The 19009-nt window shown below is 35.1% G+C and overlaps 1 protein-coding gene across 6 annotated transcripts in view; it reads right to left on the bottom strand.

Moving 5' to 3' along the window:
* Nucleotides 1-19009, bottom strand: part of ANKS1B (ankyrin repeat and sterile alpha motif domain containing 1B) — a 455171-nt gene that overhangs the window by 271296 nt on the left and 164866 nt on the right. For all 6 annotated transcript variants that reach the window (XM_026865589.1, XM_026865597.1, XM_026865606.1 and 3 more), the window contains exon 12: nucleotides 10520-10700. In XM_026865589.1, coding sequence (XP_026721390.1) covers nucleotides 10520-10700 — 181 coding nt within the window. The remainder of the gene's footprint in view (nucleotides 1-10519; nucleotides 10701-19009) is intronic.

The raw sequence follows: 19009 nt of genomic DNA, 5'->3' as shown, positions 1-19009 counted from the left end.
AAAAAAAAAAAAAAAAAAAAATATATATATATATATATATATATATAAGCCTGATACCTTGATAGCTTAATAAATGAAAAGCTGCCAGAGGAACATTATATTTGAAGAAAAAGTGAAATTTAAATTCAAAAGCAAGTAAGCTGAGCCCCAGAGTTGAACTAAGTTAGGTTTAACTAAGTTGAATTTAAACTTAGAATTTAAACTAAACAGAATTTTAAATAAAGTGGTACTAAAAATGTTACAAAGAACATATTTTTTGTATGTGTTCAGTTTTTCACATATAGCTTGAGGTTCTCCATGGAGATTCTTCTTTCTTGACAAGGAAGCATCTTGCAAACAATTGTGCAAGGACATATGTTCTACAGCCTAACTGAGACCAGAAGCATAGATTTTATTACCAAAGTAACAAGCTATTCAATACATTAAAAAAGAGAGTGCATATAGGTTTACAAACTCCTTGGTAAGACTACACAAAACTCTGGTTTTGATTTTTTTGATGACACAATATGTGTGTAGCCTCTACTGTGACCAATATTCCTGTGGGAAGGAAGGATTATAGAGAATCCTGCCATTCCTATGACACATGTCTGCAGACAGCAATTCTTAAATATTTTCTTACAAATAAAATTCTTAGGAGATGAATAATATTATTCCTTCTGAGCTGTACAAGAATGAACCAGAGTTCTTTCTTAACAGGGTACTTCAGTATGACTTAAATATTAAGAAATAACATACATAAATAATGCCACTACAGAGGAAATCTTCGATACTTTCATTCCTGCAAATGTATGAACAGTAAATAAGCACTAATGAGCTCTACAAAACATTAACAAAATTGGAAATAAGACTTTTCTTTCAAATGATTTAACAAAGGGCTTCTCTTGATATAAGAAAAATATCCGTAACTAGAAAAAAAGACACAAACAAAAAGAAAATGATTCTATGCCTCCAGAATTAAGAATCTTGGTTCTATGAACACTGCTGCTGAAATGCAGAAAATTGGCATCAGCTGGTGTCATAGTCTGCTGGGTGCAAGTCACAAAAATGAAAGCTCTAGAACATAAACAATGTACCCAATTTTTCAGGCTTTTGAATTTTTAAATGATTGGAAACAAAAGGTACAACCCCCTCATGCAGATTAGATATTTAGTTAAGTGTGGAACTCCTTGCAATAATATGTTGTGTGTTCAAAAATTTTACATGGGTTCGATGGAGAATGGATAAATCCATATGACATAAATCTACTAAGGTTACATAATACACATGAAACATCCAGGAGGACTTTGGGCTTAGGAGGACCTTGGCTTGCAAATAGTTGAAGGTTGTAAGAGCATTCTGAAGAAGTGTCAATATGACTTTTTTTTTCAATTACACAATTCCCAAAGGTATTCATATTTTGTCATTATCAAACATGATACAGGATAGATAAAACTTTACTCTTACTCAGTTGAACCTTTCTATTTCCTTTTAATTTATGTCCTTCTGGTTTTGTTAAACTTATGAGAATTTATTCATTTTGGTCTCTGACAGTTCTGACATTTTCAGAGTACAGCTTTGTATCTTCCCCAGACTTGGCTATCTGCCCCTATCTTCTTCATCTGAGTAAGTCCAAACTCTCACTGAAACCTCTACATAACTCTAAGAAGATAGAATCTGTCACTATGTAACCGTAAGAAATGGAAAGAATCCAGCCCTTTCAATTTATACAACTTTACAATTAGAGTAATATTACAACTAAAAATATAAAATGAACGCTCATGTACAGAACTTGTATGACCAAGTCCAAAATTAGGTATAATATATAATATTTCTATAGATTTTCAAAGACACTTCTTGACAGTTTCAATTTATATTAATTATTTCCTGAATTTGTGCAATTACTTATTTCTACCAAAGTGTAGAAAATCTCCTAAGAGCAAGGAATATTTTAAAATTTTTTCAAACTTGCCAGTATCTTTTTGAATTCTTATCTAATTACTAACTATCAAACTAGCTACTGTATAGAAGTTATTCAATAACATAGGAAAAAACAGATGCAAATATTTCATCTTGGTTTATAGTAATATCTATTCAGTCATTCATGAAAGTGTCTCAGATTTATTGACTAGTTCCTGCTAAAACACGCTTTTGAGGCTAGAATGTAAAGTCCGGAACTCATAGTATCATTTTAGACAAAATGATAGTGTTTATTACAGAATGAGGGAGAACGGTGTTCAATTTTCTCCTTTCACTAAATGGCATCAAACTTTAATTTTCCTCAAGAATACTTACTTCAATGTATTCTGATATGTGTTTCTTTTACATTGTTCAACTCGAGCTGCCAATAGAATACCTAGTTAATTAGCTGATGAGTGAGACTGACTCTGTCCTAGTTGTTGGGTATTCACCAAAGGTATAGAAGGTTTGTTTTCCCACCCATATAAACCGTGTTTTTATACAGAGTGGAACATAAAAAGAGAGATTTATTACAGCAAATGGTAGTAGCATTATAATTAGGTAGCAAGGAACAGCAAATAGAAAAAAGATGCAGTTGCATTACACGCACAGAGAGTAAGAGAAATAAAAATTCTTTTATTTCAGAATGGTCTTAGGAGAAAATAAAACAGATAAACGTTCTTTCTTACTGGTTGATATGCAATACAGATAGATTAACTGGAGCTCACTAAGTATACTTGGAGGACTAAAAGTTCTTTAAAAAAAACAGGCACTTTTTTGCCATTTCCTTCAGTTCTAATCACCTCACATAAGGCTCAGAAATACAGCAGGTGAACAGAAAGCTTTCTAAAAGATACAAACATTCTGCTAAGGAGAAGAAGCAGGAAAACTGTTAAATATGAGTAAGAGGACATGATAACAGGAAGAGAAAAATACATTGAAATGCAAGATAGACTATACTAAATAATGCTACAAACAGTTTAAATACATTCATAGAGTGAAAGAAAATGTACCACAAACAATACTGTGAGGAACTGAAGACTGAAACATCCTAGTGCTCTTTTCTCATAGCTCTCATCTTGCAATGGCAATTCTTCTGACTGATGAAGTTCTCATGAGTATCCCCCCAAAGCATGGTCAATCTTATTTACAAAATGTCCAAGGGGAAGATAAGGGAATAATACAAGACATGCTGAGAGCATAAAGACTAAAATGATCTGTCTCTGCAAATGGTTCCACTATAAGTTAAGGAGTTATTTTGCTTCTAGCTTAGTAAAAAAACCCAAACAGCAAAGGAAAAATTTGACTAAAATGACAATCAGATAAATATGAGTATTGCCTATAGTCACTGTGTCTGTAGAATTGGCTAAGAATTGTAAATGCAACATTACAGAAGATACTTTTTATTTTGACCTTACATGTCAGGATAATTATTATAACTGGAAAAAATGCACATCACATATATGTAATTATAAATGTAATTATATTGCATTCTAACCTCTTCCTCCAAAGAAGCTCTTTAAAATTTCTTTATAGGATTACTGTTGTAATATCTGATGTTCCTTCAGGAAAACAGTTTATGATGTGGTGAACCACTGTTACATGTCTGTTCTGTCATCTCCCAAAGAAGAGGACGTGTGCAACTAAATGAAGTGCCGAAGATTTTAGTAGCACAAATAGACATGTACACAAACATGTACACATTACTTTATGTTTACTTTAGGGGTAAAAAAAAGTTGAAGAAATAGCTAATACCTGAAGCTGATTGTAGTATAACATGTAGTGCTCCTAAGGACCTGTGGTGGTGCAATTCTTACCCCTCCCTGCCCTCCTTGTTGGGCTGCTTGGTGCCAGGTGTGATTCCATCCACATTCCCCCAAGCCATACACCAGTCTGTGGAGATAAGGACTGATAACCTTGAGGGGCCTGGCTCCTGCCCCCCAAAATTGCTTGGAAAAGGTTATAATGGCCCATCATCTCCTGATGGCCTGACACACCTATGCCTGGGATGTGATCAGATGGAACAATAACAGGGTTGCATGTTATTCAAATTCTTGTGCAACTTCTGGAAGGCACCAGATAGTATTTGACAAAAGTCAATTATCTTGGATCCTATAAACTGTGACCACCAGAGAGACCCTTTGAGCTCTCCTGGATCACAGCTGGCCTGTGACCAGCATCTCCCCTGAGCTGGGACGCCTCTCAGGTGTCGTCTGCTCTGGACGGAAGGCCAGGGCGAAGTCCACCCGCTCGAGTCTCAATTATCGCCTGTTGAGGAATGCCAAGGCATTGGGAGTATTTGCTCTAAACTCGAGAGGGAAATTTTATTTGAGCTCGCTTCTATTTCACCTGTTTATTGGTGTGTGTGTGGGGGTGGGTACGTACCCTTACCCTTGTTCCTGTGTGCTTGTCCCTTTTGTGTTCATTTTACCGAATCCAAGCCCCTTTGTTCCTGTATGTATATGTCTGGTTTGTGTATGCGCATGTACATATGTGTATAAATTAAGGTACCGTTAAGTAAGTTAGAGTGAATACTGTCATTTTAGAACCTGAATAAGTCGCTTTTCTGAGTTTGTATTGACAAATAGTTGTTAGTTATTAATAAATCTAGATTATTTTTCTAAATCATTACCGTGAGGGATTTTTCTAAATCATTACCCTGAGGGAAATCTTCCCCAATTTTAGGACAGTCTCTAAGAAATTCTCATCTCCAGAAATTACATCACAGCATTGCTCTATTTCCTACCTTCTTGCTTGCCAGACTGAGGCACAAGAATTTAGGTTTTCAAAATAAGTAAGTGTATTTTACATATTATATGAGATTTTTTTTCCCCCCTTTATTATCAACCACTGCTAACTAGCTTTATTCATATTTAGGAAATATTGTGGGTGAAAAGAGCAAATACTCTGAAGAATAGCCATTTGAATAAAAGGTAGGTAAGCACATTGCTCAACACATGCTTATCCACATGTGGTCAGAAGGTTCAGAATTTAATTTGAAAAGAAATGGCTGTTCATGTCATTTCTTGTATTAACATATCCAATGCTGTATCTGACAACAGGGCTTAAAGATCCATCTGCAGTTTTATTGCTCCAATATGCCTGCTTTGTTTTACTTTTATATTAGTTTACCATTGGTTTAACAATCAGAATATTCACATAGTCAGTGACATGTATATTTGCAGAGAAGGTTCACACTAACACCTACTAAATGTGTTTAGTCCAGATAATTTATTTAAGGCTGTGAAAGCACTGAAAGATAACACTGTATAGGCATTAGTGAAGAGCTAGGTAACACTATCATGAAGTTCAAGTTGGAAAAATATAATCATCTCCAACAAGATTATTTTTAATTTCAGGTGGCATGGGATTTAAGGGCTTATTGCATCCAACTTTTCATGAAATCACTAGTACAGATCAGTTTCTTGCAAAAAGATATCTTGTTTTCTAATGGGATGATGACAGGAGACAGCTTTCATCTACAGCTTTCCAGGCATCGCCTCACTTGATCTTTCCACTATATGATTTTTTAACATTATACACTGTATGTTGACATATTTCTAACAGTGAGATACAATTACAATGAGCTTCATGAAGTATGTTGCTTTGAAACTTGAAGGTGTAAAGAAAATAATTGTTAACAAATAGATGTTTATGATATTAATTAACTCTACACCACAGTCTGTTCCTGTGGGACAGACTGTATCCTTGCCTTGGATAACTGTGCAAAGGCTGGAATTAGAAGCAACAAAAAGAAGGGCAACATAAGGAGACCTTAACATGCTACATCTGCTGGACAACTTAATTAGAACAAAAAAGAAATTGTTTGAGACAGTACCAAGCATAATCCCCAGTAGCAGTTCCTGGAATAGCTCTACAATGTCTTACTAATTGAACTCAGTTGAACTTAGCTATAAATTGAAGGGAAAAAAGAGATAATATTCCTAGAAGAAAAGGCTCCAATTAACCTCGTTGAAGAATACCTTGTCAGATTTTGTTTTATTGTAGTCAAGAAGATGATGAAGAAAATTAAAAACCAGAGAAAAGACAGCTTCATCTGGAAGAGAGTTCTTGATCCATATTAGAATGGTAGAAGCTCACAATAACAGTTTTTTCAGATGTTCTCTCACTGGAGGTGTAGGTGTACATACACAGGAGGTGGGAATGCTTTATTTGCTGACATTTGTTGATTATGCATATTTTATTACATACCAATATTTTCCGCTTTCTCTGTCACTGGAAAAACATGTGTTCTTTTGGTAATTACTAAGGTATTGTTAACAGACAAAGACAGTGTACTGTGAATTTACATAAAGCAACACCTAATACCTTCTAGCAATAAAAGCTATTTTCTTTTTTCTTTGCATTCCTTTCATTCCTTTTGGGTTTTTTTGGTAATAATTCCAAAAGTGTTTATAATTGAAGAAAAAAGTCTTGAAGAGGCTACACAGACATCACAGTTTGATCTTTTCATATCAGATCTTAATAAATAAGAAATTTGAATATAAAAATAATGTTGACAAATATGGACCTACTCAAATAGCAGCTATGCTGATGTCACATAAATGAACATTCCTGCAGCAGAATAAATTTTGATGGTATCTAGGAATACAACATAGCCAGGAATTTTAGACCAGACCTCTGAACCAAGTTTCTAAAACTTTCTAACAGCCACAGTAATATGCTGAATATCTTGATTCTCTCAAAAGAGAAAGGTAAAACTGCAAGCTTATCCTTAAGTTTATGGCTGCTTTTGCTTCAGAAAAATCAGGCTTGTGAGACAAAACACTTTGGTCACATACTTAATTTAAAGAAATATCTGAAGATATGTTTAGAAGAAACCTAAGGTGCGACGCAAATACCACTTTTTCATTGTAAAAGAGAAAAAAATTATAGTCCACATATTAAAGACTGAATCGAATTGTACATTCTAGATTGTTCTAAGAAACAATGTAGCCTTCTTAGATAAATGAAACAATGTTACTCATAGTCAGAAAACAAGACATGTAGACAGAATAAGATCTATATGAAGGTCTACAGTGGAGACAGACTTTGTAACTAAGAGAGAAACAGTAAATACCTCCAGGTATCACAGCAAGATGAGACAAAAACTGTGCACTTTTACATATGAATGGTATACAGAATTTATTGAAAAATCTATAGATTTTCATGGACTGAAAATACAGATTGCAATGAGACTACCTACAGGCAACTGCTGACATTTTTGCTGCGTACATGCATTTCGGTACAGATCTATTTTCTGATCTGAAATAGAACAAGTATATCTCCAGAACTGTCTTTTTAATTTCACAGCCCAATTATACTCAGTACAAGAAGGCATAATGAAGTTAATATGGTTTAGAGAAAGATCCATTATTCTGATTGATCAAGCAGAAATAGAAAATAAACCAGAGTGACAATTTCAGCTGCAAGTGCTGAATGTGTCAAGCTGACATTACCAAGATGGTGACAATTTTGTCCCCTTCAATCTTTAAGATTTACAGTTTCAAAAGAACTTCAAGGATGTATATAAGACATAGACCTATGATATTACAGAGGCATCCCCCTAAAAGCCCAGACTACCCTCTTCTGGAGTGAATGATCTTGAACATCTAGTGGTTCATGGTCAAAGTTATATGAGGAACATCTCACAAATTAAAAACTCACCTGATTATCAGGTCTTTAACTTTTCGTTTGCATTGCCATACAAAGCAATGACTAAATATGTATTCAGATGACCAAGAAAACTACCAGCATCTTGCCATGACAGAGTTACATATAGTAATGACTTCCTGGTGCAATGGAGTGGACTCCTAGCATAGAATGTTTAATGGTAGTAGCTGACATTATTTGGATCCACTGACCTCCAACTTGAGGTGAAATGCAATGCTGTAAGAGCATGATCATTCACTCTGAATTTGAGAACACTTCTATAAAGTCGATGTTCTTGCTGCAAATAAAGCTGTGAAAATAGGCCACGCCAAAGCTGCATTCACAGTCAGCCCTATGTATGTTGGAGTGAGAGAAGAGTTTCCATAAACTTGTTGCAGGTTCTTCCACCAGTTAAAGTTCAAAACAAGTAACAGAGTCTAGTTGCAGGCTATTAAGGTATCTTCTACCATCCATACAGGCAACATACAAGGTTTTGTTTCCAATACAAGGCCATCTGATCCTAAAGCTGAAGTACATACTTACCATTATATGTGGACTGTTCTCCAGCTAATTAATCAGAAAATGCTGTCATTTGCTGTCAGTCAGATAATAAAGTGCTGTGGTAGAGTTCAGTGATTTTCTACTTGATAGAAATACACTTCTTGAAAATTGGGATCCCTGTTTCAAATCAGGGGATGTTGGGAATTAGCAAACACCAAGAATAAAACTGTAATCCTCAAATATAAAAAGGAAATGTCTCTGATCCACCAAAAGTTACAAAAGATTGATTCTTCTTTGGTAGTAGACTATTGAGGTTGAGATAAGATGATTATTTTATAACTAGAATACTTATTTTGTTGTATTAATCTCCCACTATCATCTGAATGATAATGAATTATTGCAAGTTTCCTGAAGAAAACATAAGAAGTACTGAAATTGAGTAAAATATTTAGACGGTAGCTCCTGATTTAGAAATCCTGTAAAAACCATTTTGATTGTTTTAAAGAAGGTGACACAAAACTACTAGATGCAGTTACTATGAAAAAGGGTTCCTTATGTGTATTGTTTCTTTCTGGTCAGCTAGAAGACCCTTGACCTCACTGAGCATGAGAAAATAATTTGTTGCTTTTTGCTGATGATGCTTTTTTTAAAAAAGAACATAATACAGAAGGAAACACTCAAATGCACACAAATCCTCAGTTAATATTGAACTAAATGTTCTTTTAAAGGGCAGATCTTTCATGAATTTTCAGAACAAGTTGGCAATTCAGAGGATTATAATGAAGACATAACACTTACGTCACCGTAGATTTGGAAAAGGAACAAGTGAAACTACAACTAGCTAAAGCAGAAAAAAAGCGGTAGCAGAACACTGCTTCTGCTATTACTTGCCGACCATTATTATTCAAGGTTCAGCTTTCAACAGTCTAGGTAAGAGACAAGCCTCACAGACTTTTTGAAGAAAGACAATTTTGATCTTTCTGGATTTTGCTCTTCTCTTTATACATTAGTACTCCTTCTCTCTTGCAGAATTACAGTGTATCATCTATCTTCACAAGTCACAAGGACCTTAAAGAGCAAAATAATATTTTTGTTTTCATTCAAACTAAGATTATGTCTAATCTGTGATTGTGTCTACTCAGGGGGCGGGGGGGGGATATCACAATTTTATGGTAAGTATTTCATGTAATGATGGTAAATTAATGATTTACTTATGGTAAACTGTACTCTTGAAAAAAAAATGTAGAAGGTGTCCAGAACTTCAGAACCAGTCATTTTGCCTTTGTTATTTTTTCTTAGCTTTCTAGGCAGAAACAAGAGGAAATTCAGCTTCCACTCAATCCATAAATCAAATCATCCACAAATTAGAGATGTACAATTCTAATAAACTTGAGATTATATTTCCAATTTAAGACCAAATGAAATGCAACGATTAAAAGTTACTGAGGGCAGTTCATTGTAAATTTAACCAAAGGAGATAAAAGTAAAGCAAATCCAGATATTATGAAGAACTTAACCAGAATTGTACAATAGCAGAAATCTGGAGAAAATTCAACTATCCAGAATAAAATTGTGATCACTGAAGAGAATTTACAGTAGAAAAAACAACAAAAAACCATTTGAAAACCTAAAGTATCAAATGATGCAAGACATAGAAATGAAAGATACCTTTCAAATTAATTTTTTCCAGTTAGGCTTGAAAAGATTTGCTATATCCATGAAGCACATTCTTTTAGTTTCAAAGATAAAAACACAGCCAGTCCAAGAAAAACAAGATGAAAAATTTCTGGTCGTCTTAACTCTTTCTTCATCATAACTGATAGGATATCTCACTCTTTGCTTATTTCACTTACTTCTTTAACAATATAGTTTTTCTTTGATCTGACCATGAAATTTTAAAAAAATTTCTCATTTAAAAGCTACAGTTTTCAGAATTTTTAAACCCTACCAACCAGAAATATATTAAAATTTTCCTTTAATGAATCCCATTACTACTGCAGAAAGAATGTCAGGTTACTTAGAAATCTTCCCTTCCTCATCTTTACTGATGGTTACATAATGATTTCTAATCACATTTCTCCAACTTAAAATTTGTATTAGAGCATGCTGACCACACAATGATGAAAGTAGATGTGGACCTGAATCATAGTAATTTCAAAAAATACAATACCTAAATTCTAAACATTTCTGTAAAACAAAGATTGGTTTATTCAAAATATAACATTCAGGAAAAAGTGTATTTTAATAATATTGCTTATGAATGACCACGCTGTTGAGCAGCAGAAAAAAAAAAAATCAGGAATAATTTTGTGTATTTATGATAAAAGTATCAAAATTACCAAAGACAACAACAATTCCAGCTTAAACTCACAGACCTATAGTTTTATAAAGGTTTGTTGACAGGCAAAATAAGCTTTTTTTTTTTCTATACCTGGAAGTTCTCTCTCTTCAACACTGTATTCCAGAGATCCAAATGAATAATTAGCTGGACTGACTGCAGGAGTAGAAATAAAACTTGTACATCCAATAGATGAGTTGATCTCAAAACAGTTGTGGCTGTGATTAATTCGGTGGAATTCCAGAGAAGATACTATTGATGTGCGCTGCTTGGGCTGCAAGAAAAACAGAAGCTTGGTGTGAAAAATACAGACTTTTTGTATAGTTTCCATTACTTGACATTTAATGAATTTACCTAGGGTTTCTCTCTTTTTACTCTTTTTACTTGGCTCAAAGGTTATACTAATAAAAATTATTTCATATGACATGCTGTGGTGTGTGGAGATAATTTCCTTCCAAAATATGGATTAATCTTTATTTGAAAAAATGCCTGTCTTCATGCTAATCAATTTAATTCAAAATAAAATAGGGTTTTACAGCCTTGCATATAATAATTGCAATCATCTTTTGATAGGAAAGGGAGCTCTTCACCAGCTGCATTGCTGGGTACATCTTGCAAAACAATTAGACTGCTGATGCCTGTATAATGAAATTTACAAAATAATACCAGGCACTCATCACTCAAAAGCAACCCTCTGCTGTTTATTCAATTTATGAAGGGCTGCCTTAAATGTTCAAAGACTGAAAAGTCTAAAAGCTTAGGGGGAATGTGTCATCTTAGAAAACATACCTGAAAATCAAACTTTTTTTCATGAGTTTTCATGGAACAGTGAAAAACTTGATATCGGTTTGTATCAAACATTTACTTTTGAAGTGAACCTCTGGATGACCCCACTTAATGGCTGTGCTTCAGATTGCAGAGCAGCTTGAGAGCATGAGAAACTCCTTCCTTTTGGGTGGATCTACACCATATGGTACATTCCAGGATTGTACAAAATGTTCTTCAACTCCTTATGGCCTTTTCAACATAGGATCACACTGAAACTAGCTCAAATTAAAACCAATGAAATCTATATAGTGTGATCATCAGATCAGCAACAAGTTTTTCACTACACAGATCTGTTCCCATTGAGCTGCACTACTTATTAAGATAGACATAAATTTAGTGCTCGATGTCATGGACTATCAACCACAGAGTACTGATGGTTTGCAATGTCATGCTAAAGAGTCTGTTGCAGCACTCATCTGGCTCCATACTGGAAATAATCCCACAATGCTCCTTGTTGCTTCAAGATCAATGACCTGAAACATTAAATGTCTCCTCCAAAATAGAGAACGCCCTGTATCCAGGTGTATAGCTGTCTGTATATTTATTTCATGACAGTGAAAAACATCTCAGGAACTGCTGTCTTAGATAACTAAAGCTGGGAAAAGTAAATAGAAAAAGAGAACAAAGGGTGCTTTAACTTTGGTTTAGTATATCAGGCTTAACAGGTCACAATATTTGTAAAGGTCAAGAATTTGCTACTTATTAGTGTCAAGACCAAATTATTGCCCTGGGAGCAGTAAGATCTTCTTTGGACCATGAAGCTATTCACCATCCCTTACTTAGAACTACCTGTTAAATACAATCTATCTCAGTGGAGTAATTTTTTTTTTTTTTTTTTTTTTTTTTTTTTTTTTTTTTTTTTTTTTTTTTTTTGTGGTCTAGTTAATTTTTAGGTTATGAGTCCCAAAATGTGGTGTTACAAATACAGTACCAGACTTTTCACTACAAATTCACTCTTACTATTGGAATGCCAGACAAAAAATGAAATATACTTAGGTCTGCATAATGTTGATTGTTTGTTAAAGTTGTGTTAGGCACCACGTGAATTAACTGTGTCCTGTTAAAACTGGGAAAAATTGTAAGGGATAAATTGGACATTCATCTTGAACTCATCTACAGTCTATTGAGGAAATTTACCTTCTTTCATAATTAAAATCAGCTTCTGCTTTGAAAGGCTGATTCCTAGGTCTAGTAATTTCACGGGAGAGTTCAATGAACAGGGACAGACTCCAACATCAGTCTGATTAAAACTCATTGTTTGGGACCTGAGCCAAAATAAATGATCAGACCAAAAAAAATTCATGTGTATTAACTAAACATAAACTGCACGCTTTCACTAGGCAACCAATTCATCAATTTCTAAAACTGAAAAAGATCTCCAGTCATTTAGAAACATGTTTCTGGCCCTTTTCCAAGCAATGGTGTCTTTGTGGTTTTGCAGGACTTCAGCTTGTGAGTTGGAAAAGTAACAGTTCAAGTAACATGATGTGCAGGATCTCTGATTATTCTTAAACTGAGACAGATCCTACCTAAGAGAGCAGCTGGAATGGTTTAGCTCTGTATTCCCAAGCAGTTTCAAAAGCTACTGCTCCGATCTTTGTCCAGTCAGGTCTTCAGCCACTGCTTTGACTGTATGCCCTTTCCTGGAGCCAGAATAGGAGCATCAGATACATCATATAGCCTTTTACTAATTTAAGGCTGATCAGCTGTTTCACTTTACCTCAGTGCAGTATTACAAGCTATCTTTAAAAGGTTTCACAAAAACCATCTGCAAGGTCTTGGGGGTATGAGGGAAAGAACAAACAAACCCTCCCAAACTGTTCTGAAGCTTTATGGATCAGTTTAGTTTACAAATGCTCACAGATTCTAAAAATGTGTCTGTCAATAAATAGTTTTGATTTGCTCTGGAGACATGGGTTAGTGATATCAAATAAATCTAGAGTGATTTTCAAAGACTATTATGGAAACCAGAAACATGTTTTCTGTTCATGACAACATACAACCATCTGCTGCCATGGGTGATACAAAATACCTCCTATATTATTTTGGGCTTTGACATTATTAATTCAGAGAAACATATCTCAGTTTAATATGTCTTTCCACTCTAACAACTCTGTACAGAAACTCATGTAGGCTCTAGTACTCTACAACATAATGCTTCTCCTATATTGTTTGGAGTTAACAAGGTCTATAATTTTTCTACATAATTACACAGGAATCTAGCATCTGAGCTTTTGTAGCTAACTAGATGAGTCTTTTGCACCTTTTCTGGGTCCTGTAAAGTGTTATGTTAAGAAAGTGTATGTTAAGAGAGATGCAGTAAACCAGTTTGTATTGACTGCATCCCTCTGCCTGTGTCTCTCTAAAGTACAGTTCCAGATTTAGATAACTAAATTTACAGCATAGTTATTTACATCTACACTAGCTATTTAAGCTCCCATTACAGTCAACTGAGATCTAGTTAATACAACCAATAGAGTCCCGAGAACAATTCACCTTACCCCAGTCACCTTGGTATTAGTTAAGTTGCCTTAATGCAGGTATCTACTATCACTGGAGATCCCCTGAGACATCCCACCTCGCCTCCAGCTTCCATTCAGAAGAGTGCATGACTCCTCTATGTATGCCCTATATCATACTTGACAGCCTCCATGTGCATGTCAAAGACACCTTTATGGCACCTCAAATGACATTAGATGCCTAGTTTAAGGCAACTGAGTTGAATACAACATCTGTCCTGAGTGTGATAGGAGATTAGATATCCAAATCATACAGAGATTCTTATGTACAGAGAAAAGCATAGATGCTTTAGTCCCACATTGAATCCCACCTCTAGTTCACATGTAGACACACTTTACAAACCTCACTTCACCTGTTAGAATCTGGAGTCAGATTCCAGTCTTACTGGAAGAATGTGTAGCCAGCAATTAACAAGTCACTGCAGTCTTGTACCTTGATTTCCTTGACTGCATCTGCCAAAGCCACTTCTAAATAAAATTTATGAAGATCTCTTGAGATAGGTCTTGAATAATTCTAAGATTATTTACTATATAGAATAACCTAATATCCAAGAAAGGTAGTCAGGGGTCAAGGTTTTATAGCTGTGGAGAATGTATGAACACAAAACTCTGTCCCAAAGAGATGATGCTTCCCTCATTTTTTGTACCAAAGCCAGTTTTGTCAGCCATTACATGTCTGCCCCATACTACTCAGAAGGTCTGCATAGAGTCAGGTAACCCCTGTGAAATTGTAGCATACTTATGGCTTAACTTCACCCCAATATGTATGCTAGATAACCACATACAGATTTGTCCTTAAGTAATTTTCTTTATTCATTACATTCATGTAATTTACTTGTGTGGAGGTTTGAACTCAGCAGACAGCCAGATGCCATGTGGCTAGCCGTTCACCTCCTCCTCCCCTCTCTGGTAAGATAGGGGAGGGACAAAAGAAGAGAATTCGTGGGTTGAATAAAAAGAAAGGATTTACTAAATATAACAAGAGAAGAAGAGTAATAATAGTGAGTTCAAAAAGAAAATGGGTAAAATGCATCATGGCTTACCAAACGCAGCGACTGCCCCCCACAGCAGCAATACCACCTGAGAGAGGGCTAGCAACTGCCCACCTGGGCATGACATCACGTGGTATGAAACACTCCCATGAAAATTAACTCCATCCTGGTCGAAATCAGGATAAGTTCTTATATGTAAATCTCTCTAATGACTGATTTTGTTTACTTGAAAATGTTTCTTCATTACTATTATTTTATTTGTCATAATACTGACCTAGCAAAACCTAGACTATCCTAGAACAGCATATCACATCAGGCCAATGAAGAAACCTTATCTTCAATGCAAAAGCAAAAAATATCAATAAAAACCTTTAAAGATATTACAATAACAAGATTAAAGAATAAATATCTTTCAAATCAGGTCTAATAAGAAGAATATTTTCACATTAAGTCAATAGTGAACATGCAGCAATGAAAGATACCACTTCGAACACTGCAAAACAGGAAGGGCATCAAAATACACATACTGAATTGCCTATTAAAAAGACAAGCAAGGACTTAATGCTCCCATGAATGGAAGTTACAGGCAAATTCTCTAATGCTACTATGACTCGCATGTAACACTATGAGCATGCAAGGGATTGTTCAAATATTCCTCACCACATTTAGCGGAGTAGGGCAAAATTCCTTTCTCAATTTTACATCAAAATATATCTCCAACCTTGAAGCACTGTGCAATACAAGCTTGTGACTCCACCTTCTCTTATCTTTGGAATTTTTGTACATACCACTATCAAAGTCTTTAAAGAATCAATTCTCACAACACTCCTCTGCACTCTGGCAGAGCTATTCACCCCATTTTACAGATGGTGAACTAGGGTATAAAGCTCTCCCAAGGGACAGATGTGTGGCTCATTAAGTCACTGAGAACCAAGGAGCCTAGAGGAAATTCTGCAGTGTTCCTGCCAAATTCCATCTGCCCTACCTAATGTCAAAGCCATGCCGAAAATGTATGATAGAACTGAACCCACATCACCAAATTCTATCTAGCATATAAAATACAGCCTTACCCAAGAACAAAATAGGCTGTAGCCCCTTTCACAGATTTATCTAACATACATAACATAGTATGAGTGTAGCCATATGGCCACATAAATCCCTCATTTTGGTACCCTCCCAGATGATTTCATTCTTCCCTGATAAACTCCCTTCCACTTCAGAAATTTTCCTTTCTTCCACTTCCTTCTTTCTTAAGAACCCATTTGCTTTCTACACACTCATTTTCCTTTTCACACCCTTCCTTTTATTCAGTTTTTTTTCTGTCTAGTGTTATATTCCCTCCAAAACTACTTGTTTTACTCTAAAACATCCTTTAAAGTATCCTAGCTGGTTCCTGTTCTACTTGGTCTTCCAAAATTGCTTCTCTGCTTTCTCTGTGGTTTTGTCATCAAGGTAACCCAAATGAACTCTCTAACGGTCCTCTCTCCCACTAACTTTGTCACTACATCCCTCTCATTGTCCTTCAATGCATCCAATCTTAACCTCTGTCCTCCCTTTCAAATACAACTTTCACAAGACTTCTATGATTTCTTAGTCTCTGTCCTCTACCTCAACATCCCATCTCTGTTTTTATCTTTGTCTCTTTTGCTCATGTACACTTACATAAAATCCAATTAGTAATTTTCTTGGTAAAATACAACCTGTGAGAGGACAAGCTTCTTCACTTACTCCTGTCTCAAGTATCCCTGTTTTGATTTGCAGAAATCAGCAGGCCTGATACATTCTTATCAGTCAATGCCACTGCCAAGAGTTATGTGATTTATAGGATCTGAACTAAGATGATCAGGTAGCCTTGAAATTGCAAAAAAAAATGGACATTACAATGGATATGGGTTGGATTCATCTATGTCATCTAGAAGTGAAATACTGTACTGAACTATTACTAGACTCCTGAATCAATTATTCTGTCAAGCCTCAAAATACCACGTTAAACAAGATGAGAATACATTGGGTTTTTTAATAAGGTAATCTAATTTTCTCTTTTTTTTTATTTCATAGAACCTTAAATTATTACTACAATTAAAAATAAAATATAGGCAGTTCCAGCACTCATCTTGACATTCTTGTTTTTACTTCTTAACATCTTAATTTAGTTTAAGAGCAGAAGGCAGAAATTACACAGTGGCTGGCAACAAATATATCCCAAGCAGCCACAACAGGGAGTTTACAAGATCTTGGGAATTTAAAAAAAAATTAAAAAAAAAAAAAATTAACTCTTTTTTAACTGTAGATCCTTTTCATTACTAAAAGCATAATGCATTTTAAAACTAAATTATTTTTTAATGGTATCATAGTGCCAAAGTCCTAGAAATTTCTGTTTGATTGACTTTTAATTTAGAGAAAGACACCTCTTGCATTCTGCATGAGCAGTAAATACACACTTCTTTACAGTAATCTCATGGCCCATCAGCATACTTTGATAATTTCATCATTAGTGACACTTTCAAGGATGGCACAGACATATAGCTCTTTCCTGTAGCCTGTGGTTAGAAAGTCATGCAGTGTGATTCATATATCCATAGTGCTTTCTGTTCCTGTGATTCTGTTCTCTTATGTGTGTGCTATAATCGCTCCTCCTTTAGAAGTCCTCCACTAGAGTACATAACTAAAGGTCAGGGAGTTGCTGCCCCCTTCCACATTCAACCTCTGGTCTTATCTCAGATGGCAAATCAGACTGGGAACAAACAAGGGGAAAAACAGATCTCACAGTTTCCATTTTCCTTGACTTCTACTTTCATTTTAACTGCAACCATATCGCTGCTGTGGGTTGTGAGGTATAGCAGTCTTGAATGCTAAAAACTGTAACACCTTTGTAGGGGTCTCCATCTTTGACAAATGTCACCAGATTTTGAAGATACACCATTATTCCTATCCTGGGAAAACATTGCTTGAAATGAGCTCCAAATTGTGAGAGATAAATTTGATAAATAAAGAGGAATGTCTTATTCCTCAGCTATAAAAAGTCTCTAACTTTCAAAAATTTACAGAGTATAATTTTCACTGAAATGGCTGGAAAACGGATGTAAGGACATTTTCTTAAAAAAAAAAAAGGTCAGCTTCCAGCTATTAACAACATCCCATTTTGACCTACAGGTTATGAAAATTGCTTCTGAAGGGCCAAGGTGATGGCATTTTTTTAAGTAGCACACATCTGTGAAAATGTAGTGTATTTTTAGATGATGATAAGATTACTCAATAACTAAGGCACTCAAAACCGCACAGTACTACACAGAAGCAAAGGAAAATACTATGAACCTGGTGAGATACCCATCAAATCACTGTATGTAAGACTTCGATCTTCCAGATTCTGTGTTACCATTTCCAATCATTATATGTACTAGGTCAGGACAATTGGCATGAATTGGTTTACACTCCTACTATTAAACTTCATTAGTGTTCAGACCAGGGTCTTCAAAGCAGAATTACCTATCAGGTCCTTGATCCATTCAAATTCGAAGTCAGGCCCGATAGTAGATACTTTTGGAGAGAGAGAATTGTACAGGACCAAAACTATACCCAGGACTGTGTTAACAATACAGCAGTATAGATGACAACCTTCCAGAGCTCAAAAGCCTATTTTACTGGTGTGGATGTACATACCTACCTTTCAGTATCTGAACTATCTTTATGCTCAGTGTTTCATCAGTTTGGTCTGTTACAAGTTCAGGTATGAAAAATGTTCAATTCTTCTGTACGATTTATATTTATATTGAATCAGGAAACAGAACCTATAGAATCCAACTTCAACCAAGAAAACATATGCATATAGAAGTGATATTCTAGAAACATAATACTCATGACAATAAAGAGTGTTTTTCTGCTTTAATTTATACTTGTGATTTCGTTTGCTGTTGAACTGCAATTAAATGCACTCACACATACTGTTTGCTATTTTCATTAGTACTGTGCATTGGGTGGATGTGTTTATGTTTTCATATTATCTCAGCTCTAATTAAAATAATCTAAATAGAATTATGTTTTATAGTTACTTGCCAAAGGAGATCTTTTAGAATGCCTCTCTTTAATAATATTTCCATTAACGTTGTTATTAAATAGTCACAGAATATCCATTATGCTCCAAGGAATCTTTTTTATAATATCATCCTCTGTTACATGTCTTCTATCCATTAATTCTGTGGTAATATGGGGGTGGGGCTGTCTCTTATACACAGCCTTATTTGCCT

This window comes from Athene cunicularia, assembly GCF_003259725.1.
Source record: "Athene cunicularia isolate RWA chromosome 1 unlocalized genomic scaffold, athCun1 chr1_part2, whole genome shotgun sequence".
NCBI lineage: Eukaryota > Metazoa > Chordata > Aves > Strigiformes > Strigidae > Athene > Athene cunicularia.
The sequence above is the reverse complement of the archived record's forward strand: the minus strand, read 5'-3'. Positions and strand labels throughout refer to the sequence as shown.